The sequence below is a fragment of the Tachysurus fulvidraco genome, chromosome 2, assembly GCF_022655615.1.
Source record: "Tachysurus fulvidraco isolate hzauxx_2018 chromosome 2, HZAU_PFXX_2.0, whole genome shotgun sequence".
NCBI classification, from domain to species: Eukaryota; Metazoa; Chordata; class Actinopteri; order Siluriformes; family Bagridae; genus Tachysurus; species Tachysurus fulvidraco.
The window spans coordinates 32,569,745-32,577,960 of record NC_062519.1 but is presented as its reverse complement, the minus strand read 5'-3'; the positions used below and the strand labels follow the sequence as shown (position 1 = coordinate 32,577,960).

The following is an 8,216-nucleotide window of genomic DNA, read 5'->3' as shown; positions in this document are numbered from 1 at the left end:
ACCACAGTTTAGTGGAAACGAGCCCCAGACCACTGTTTTTGAGAGGACAAGGGACTCTAGAGCAATCCCAGCCTTGTGCAAGTATCCTAAGACAGCTTTGTTTTTGCCCATAGTGTAGAGGTTGAAGTCTGAATGTGTGGACAGGTGACTTTTATACAGGTAATGAGTGGAGGAAATGAGAGCTTCTTAAAGACAAATTCACAGGTCTGTGAGAGACAGGACAGAATTATTGCTGGTTTGTAGGTGATCAAATACTTATTTCATGCAATAAAATGTAAATTAATTATTTAAAAATCATAATGTGATTTTCTGGATTTTTTTATTTTTATTTTGTCTCACAGTTGAGGTGTACCTACGATGAAAAATACAGATGTCTCCTTCATTGTAAGTGGGAAAACCGGAAGTGTTTCAAATACTTATTTGCCCCACTGTAGGTCTGGACACAAGACATCACATTTATTTTATTTTTATTATTTAACTTCTCTGGGATAATTAATGAAATGACACTAACATATCACATCTAGATATTGTTAATTCAGTTTCACTGGCCATTACACATCCAGTCCTGTCACTTATCCCCAAAACATGAGCAATAAAAGCACATGACTGAGCTGAATTGCTGCTGTGCTGGAGGCTCTCTAAACACAGCAAGGATTTACATAGACTTTAGATCACAGCCAAACAATCATGAGCGTATCATATGGCCTTTTTAGGGCCTAAAATAGTTGCCCATTTTCTCTGCCTGGCCAAGAACAAATATCTGAAGTGGAAAGTCACTAAGAAGGATAAAACAATGACTAGAAGTAATACTGCACGGTGTGTAAAAGTAAAAAGTCGATTTCAAATCAAAACACATGTCTCTTTAACAGGCAGGCTGGCACAGAGATCATTGACAGAAAAAATAATCAAATGATCTCATGATGACAGCAATCCCTTCTGCAGACAAGCTGAACAGACTAGAAAGCTGGCTGAATTAGTAAAGCACAGTGTTAAATAAAATGTGATGGAGCATGACTTAACCTTAACAAAAACCTAACACAAATAAACCGCCCAAAAAACTAGAACACTAATGCAGGAGGTCCCAGGAACCAGTGTATTTTTTTGCCCAAATGTTATACTGTATAAGTACAACTCTGCAAAAACTAGAACTATTACAAAATCTTTCATCAGACATCTTAATGGTCCCAAAAGAAAAAAATTCTTTTTTTTAAAGATATGCAATTAATGTGAGATAAGCAGGTAAAAGTTCACAGTTACCTTTTTAGTCCTGTTAATCACTTTCCCATTGGTGAGGAGTTACCCGTTATACACTATTGTAATTTCACTAAATAAGGCTAGAAAAGATAAATAATAAAAATAAAATAAATGCAAAATCAGTTAGGACTCCAAGAAAGCTAAATACATTAACTATCTCAAGAAACTGTGAGAAGCACTGTTCTTACAGGAAGCTGAAAGGACAAATAAATCATGGTTGTTAATGCTCAGGTGGAGGAGATCAGTGTCAGAGATGGTTTTGGATCCCATACGTGAGCGATGAAAACCAACTACCAGTAAAATCCATTAGTAAAGGAGAAGAAGAACGTGAGGAATCTGGTGGTTGTATATATACACATGTGCAAGAAGATTAATCAGGTTTGGCTGTAGGATGTTACAAGATTTGTCCGTGAGGAAGCCAAAAAGAATAAAGCGTTTATAAACGTGTATAAATGAAGTATTTGATTTCGATTTTCAACTGTAATGCCAAGGTCAGCTATATAAGGTTACAGGCTCTTGTGCACCTTCAAAAGATGAGACACAGGAACTCACTGTTCTGAAAACACTGTTGCTAAATAAATAGCCATTAGAAAGGTTTAAAGCATCCGAACTATTGAGAAACAAACACTTACTTTGCATAAAACTCAGAATAAGGACTCTGACAGGTCAGGGAGATGAACTAAGCTACAAAATCCAAGGATCTGTACAGTCATATTCACATTTCTACTAGACGTGCTGATTTATCGGGTATACAGAATCAAAACACACATGATGAAAGCTCTTGGGAAAGAAAGTCGGTCATTTTCAGAAGGCAGCATGAAGACAACTCATTAATTTGAATAATTAGAACAAACCAAAAAAAAAAAAAACCCAAGACATACACATGCTACTGTTCCCACCTCAACGCTGATCATATTCACGTCTCCCTCTTGTTTAGAAAACGTATAGTTGCAGATTTAGCACTGCCTGTGGTATTAAACAACAGAATAGTGGCCCTACAGAAAACTTCCTCATATCAAGGATTATTTGTCTAATCTGTTTATGTGGAGTGACTGCCATACAAGTCCCTTTGAATGAGCTGTACAACCTTAAAAAAACAAAAACACACAAATTCCACAGGTATGATGGCACTCAGGAGACTGACTCACCAGACAGCAAGCATACAGTACTCTACCTAGTAGAAAAAGCTGCAACTACTTTAAGTTAACATGCCACATTCAAATTCCAGGTATCACTGGGTCCACCAAAGAACATGTGATCTGCAGGTACACTAGAGATGTCAGATGTTACAGCAAATCCACACCGTCTGACAAACGAAATTCCAACAGCACCATGGTGTAAAGGTGTATAAAACTACCAATTCTTATTGGATAATAAATAAAACTCAAATTTTTTCAATCTCAGAGAATTCAGCTAACAGTAAATAAAACAAACAGACAAAGAAAGAATCACTTCAGTTCCTACCTGAACATGATGAACCCAATGGATTCGACGGCAGCTCTGCGGACATCATCGTTCACGTCACTGACCTGTTTAAAAAAATAAATATGCACTTTATGAACTTGTTCAGCATGGAAAATTTTTATTTTTTGGAGGATGTCTGTAGTAATTCTGATCAATTCACACAGAATAATGTCTGTATTTAATGAAGTCTGAAATAGTTGTGTGTTCATGATGTATGCATGCTCCTCACACTAAATACTCAAAGCGTTCTACACACATCTTGTTTTACTAAACAGATTATATTGATCCTTATAATGGAAGAAATGCATGTGTGTGAGTGTGTGCAAGAGTGTAACTCAATGTATCTGGCAGAAAAAAAATGTTAAAACAACTTTAATTAAGGCAACATAAATTAGTAACACAGTGAGCACAGATTACACAGTTGTTTCACGTTTCAGTTTGTCGAAAAAGCCAGAGTGCAAATCAGAGAAGAAAATATGAATGAACTAAGCAATTTTTCAGCAAAACAATATAAATAACGGCGCCACCTGCAGGGCAACAGACTGCACCTGTAGTACTGAACCTGGGCTAATTAATGTGAAAATGTGAAAGGATTAATATAACCATCTTTACTTTAAAAATTGTGACTGTATTCCTCACATAATCCTTAGTCATTTTTATACAATTAACTAAAAGTAACATTAAAAGTTAAAATATATATATATTTTTTTTTAGAAATTCTGGCAATTGTTCCATGTGGTAAAAAAGACTTCAGAATTTATTTTATAATTGCACCCCGTATACACTGTCATCAGCTTTACATTAATCTTCTGAATATATTCCTAATACAACTGTTTAATCTATAATGAACTCTAATGGTTTGAATGATGAATGGCTTGTGGGGATGCTCTCTAATTGAGATGTAAAAATAAACTGGTAGTAATCAGGAAAAAACAAACCTAATATCAGAGAGGTGCAAAAAGTTTTGCATACAGAATAATTTGTTGCTTATAAACAAATAAATTAAACTGAACTTTTCACTACAAAAAACCACTTGCTCGCTTGTTTTACGCCAAACAAATAATCCATAACTATTTTTATCTTTATAAATCTCATACATCTTTAAGTAGACAGGAAGTCCTGCTGAGTGTGAGAAAGAGAGAGAGAGAGAGAGACACACATACCGCTACATGCAGCAGGCGTCGGATGGCCTTGTTGTTTCCTGAGCCGCAGTAAGCCATACCGACTGTGTACATTCCTGAGCGACGCAGAATTGGGTCCTAGGCAGGCAGTGAGACAAAACAGATTCAGCTTTGTGCCAAGCATAAGTCAAGGCCTTTTTTATGATGCCCTCATCCATCTATTTGAATATGAGAGTAGAGGGGTTTAAATAATATCATGGTGGATTCTCACTTCAAATGGATCATGGTGGATCATTCAAATTTGATCATTGGCCCAAAAAATAAAGAATCAATCATTTTAAAGCTTAGAATTTGTGCTAACTTTGTCCCTGCAGAGGCTCTCTATGAGTGTATCAGCCTCCTCCATTCTGCCATACATGACCATGGCGATGCCCACTGCCAGTCCACGTAGGATCTTCTCATGCTGCGTTTCCTGAGCGTAACCCACCATGTCCTCAATAGCCTGAGCTGACTTAGAGCCCAGCATGACCAGACCTAAAGCCAGACCTGCAGCCTCTCCTACACAAACACACAGAATGAAAGGCAGAAAACAAATAAAACAAGGGACAAAACCAGAAATAAACAGAAAATAAAGAAAGCAATAATTCACAAATGAAAAAAGAAAAGAGGAAAAATAAAATTAACAAATAGAAAGAAAAAACTAATAAACAGAAAAGGGAAACTTAATACAGAGGAAAAACAAATAAACTAGAAAAAGAACAAAATCAACTAAAAGAAACAAACAGAAAAAAAGGGAAAAAAATCACAACAAAAAAAGTCAAACAAATAGGAATCAAACAGATATTAATTTACCGGTGACTGCATCATCCTGGTAGAGGTTTGATTTTAGTAGTTCATAAACATCCTGTCGGGCTGTACCAAGAGCCGCTAAGCCAAGACCCAAAGCGCCGCCATGACGCACAATCTGAGAAATTAAAACAAACGAAACAAAAAGCATCAACTAATGTTTTGCACTTTCAATAACTTAAAATTTGCAAGTCTGAAATTATTATTTTTAGGAACTAACATCATTGCTAGCATTTTTTAGCTGACTGAGGAGATAATCGATGATGTCCCCTCCGTGGTTGGCGTGTATCAGTCCGAGGGCATAAAGGCCTCCACCTTCCTGGTAAGCGGAGCCTGGTGAAGTGTCTTTGGGCAGGTAGGTGGCCATCAGCTGCAGGGCTTCCTTTTCATGGCCCTGAAAGAAAAATATTTCATGATTTGAATTTCAGTCACAGAATATATCATCATATTAATAAAAAAAATAAAAAAAGGGGGGCAGAAATTTTTTTTTACCTTGTGAATGACACCAAGACTCGCTGTAGCCGTGAACTTTGCCCAGTTTGTAGCTCTTGCAAGCCACTCTAGATTTTCTCTATGAAAACATATTAATGGTGTAACATAGCCATTAAAATATTATATAGCAGTAGATCTGAAACGTGATCTAGCCATGAACATGCTGCAGTCTTGGTGCTTAGTCCCATCAATCACTGCTAGATATAACCATTATTAAAACAGCAAACTTTACCTGTATTATAAACTACAGCCTTCATATTTTTATACACTTAAATGTGTCAAACACAAATTAGTGTGCTGAAGATACAGTGAGGAAACGGTCAAATCCACACTGAACTTGTCTATACTATAAAGTTTTTTCTTTTCTATAGAAGGCTGAAGTGATGTTTTATAGGTTTACTTTATGACTATAAGTAATACAGAGTTTTAGAATACAGTATAAATCAGGCTGCTTTTTTCTTTCAAAAAACTGCACGCACAAACTACGTACATCAGCTACAAATTCTAAATGAAATCATACAAAAGGCTGAAAGATATTTTGAAGACAGAAGATTTTTTCACCGACCAATTCTGATATCTTTGCACTACAGAACAGACATGTGAAATAACTTGCAATCATTTTTTAAATCACAGCTTTTTCTAGTCTATATATCATTAAACCCATTGCATAAACGAAACAGAAACATCAAGGCCTTGTAATAAGAAATAACACACACATGTCTTATGTCCACTTTTCTTCTTTAGAGGATGCTATGAATTTAATAATCTCAGGACTGACAGTAGTACATAATGATAGTTATAATGACAAACATTAAGTTCTAATAGAAAACAATGTGTAATAAATAAGTCATGAACAATGTTACTTATACATAGATTACTATTTATGCATGATATTACGTGTTGAATCTAGTCACACAAATCGTATAACTAACAAGACCAATAACTAAAAAAAAAAATTAATCAAACATTTTTACCTGAGAAACTGGTCACTTGTAGTTCCTGTATGCATGAAGGAGTTTGCTATAACTGTCGCTGTGTGGCATACTGAATTCCGTACCGCATCCTAAAATGAGATTAAAAAGTACCCATTTAAAATGACAGTCCATTCAAGACATTCAAACGCATCACATATTACAATTTAAACGATCACTTTTCAAATGACATTAATTCTTCGTGTAAAAACTTCTACCTTTGTGTTTTTGAGGATCATTAAGTCTGTGTTGTTGTTTCGAATTAAGAACTGTAGATGAAGCTCGATTGCCATTTCACCGCTGAGGATCTTGATCATTTTTGAGTTCTGGTCTTTTAGTTCATCCTTCTGTTAAAAGAAGACAAACACAGGCAATAATTGTGGGTACATGTGCAAAATAACTTTACTGCTGCTGTAGCTGCTCTGGGGAATAAAATAAGAAATTCAAGGATTCTGCATATAATTTAACACTTATAGGATTATAAAACACAAACAAACACATTATTCTTGATATTCTGGTCCAAAACATTATTTGCACTATTCCAAGTCTGTTTCTATAAAGTGCATCACATGTCTGGTTTTTCATCAGATTTCTTGAAACAATAACAGCTCTAATCTTATATATTAGGTATTTTAAAAAGACATTTTACCTAAAAATGGTATCAGAATTTATTTTTGCTGAACTTATTTTAATAAATTTAATTAGAAAATGAACTTCTTGGCATTACTAAAATGAAGAATATCATACAGAATTTCCTCAGTCAAGCACAATAATCCAAAATAAATAACCCATGCATAATAAAGATTATAAAGAAATATAAAGGTAATCATAAGTACCACATCTGCAGCTTTTCCTGCAGGAGAACTGCCAGCTTTATCATCAGTCTCCATAGAATCACTAAAAACAACATCACAAAAATAGTTTATGCACAAGTTCAACAAAAAATCACGTTTAACACACACACACACACACACTAATTCAACATTTTCATGGTGGACACACTCAATGTAAATCATTTTAAACAGTTGTAAAAATGCCTGTGTAGAAAACAAGTAATAAAAAAAAAAATACTGATAGAAACAACACACTGAAAGTCCCACTCATGCATTGAGGAAAGAAAAAAAAAAAAAAAAAAAAACTGAACCGGTTTTAAAACCCACCCGTCTTTTTCCTGTGTTGGCACAGTGCCAGTATTCGTGGAGCCGGGAACAGAGGGGATCGGAGTGCCAACAGTACGAAGGTTCTGGATAACAGAGGACAGGAACTGCTGGCTCGCACTTTCATACAAGTCAAAGCAGATCTGATATGCCATCAAAAGGTTGTCCTCCTTCACCAGCTTTTCCAGGATATCACTCACGGCTTGAGGGTCGTCCAGGAATATGAGGCACTGCAGTGGAAATGAGCATCAACGTTACACACCACATGATAATATGTATCAACATGCTGTTTATATTCCTGCCCCTGGACTCCATCTCACCTGGCACACATTGATAAAATCAGGTTTCTCCAGGTTCATGTAAAGCTTAACAAGCACTCGGAGAACCTCGTTACGGAACTTCTTATTTTGCATCAGAGACATGCAGATCTTCAGGCTGTAGGCCAGTAGACCACTGACATCATTCTGTAGATAGAAACAAAACAAGAGCTGACATTCATCCATAAACCATTATGCAACAATACTTTTAAATTCAGCATTCTGATTGGTCAGAAGGTTATTCATTTTCTATATCGGTAACTCCGACAGTAAAGTTAGAATGAGTACATTTAAACTTCAGTATCAGAAATCAGAATCAGATGAAGTTTAAATGTACTCATTCTAATGCTATCGCTTTCATAATAACAGCTTGTACTCTTGTGCTGATACAAACAATTAAAAAAAAAAAAAAAACCTGAAACACAACGTTTTCCACATCTTTAGTAGAGAGGAGTTTACACTTTGGGGTTTCTTGGTAACATGACAAACTTTTATTCTTTGGAGGTAAAGGAATTACTTTTAAAAGCTGCTATATCCTACTTGTCAACATGGCTGTAAGTAAAGAAAATTACTTTAAATAATAAACTGATCAAA

The 8,216-nt window shown here is 35.5% G+C and overlaps 1 protein-coding gene across 1 annotated transcript in view; it reads right to left on the bottom strand.

The window, feature by feature from the left end:
• The window catches only part of psmd1 (proteasome 26S subunit, non-ATPase 1), a 35,939-nt gene that overhangs the window by 23,769 nt on the left and 3,954 nt on the right, over positions 1-8,216 (bottom strand). Inside the window, exons 6-16 of the mRNA XM_027157247.2 lie at positions 7,626-7,769; positions 7,309-7,535; positions 6,985-7,045; positions 6,367-6,495; positions 6,152-6,240; positions 5,178-5,256; positions 4,906-5,079; positions 4,692-4,803; positions 4,201-4,397; positions 3,882-3,977; positions 2,719-2,783 (exon numbers count right to left, since the gene is read on the bottom strand). Of these exons, the coding sequence (XP_027013048.2) occupies positions 2,719-2,783; positions 3,882-3,977; positions 4,201-4,397; positions 4,692-4,803; positions 4,906-5,079; positions 5,178-5,256; positions 6,152-6,240; positions 6,367-6,495; positions 6,985-7,045; positions 7,309-7,535; positions 7,626-7,769 (1,373 nt within the window). The remainder of the gene's footprint in view (positions 1-2,718; positions 2,784-3,881; positions 3,978-4,200; positions 4,398-4,691; positions 4,804-4,905; positions 5,080-5,177; positions 5,257-6,151; positions 6,241-6,366; positions 6,496-6,984; positions 7,046-7,308; positions 7,536-7,625; positions 7,770-8,216) is intronic.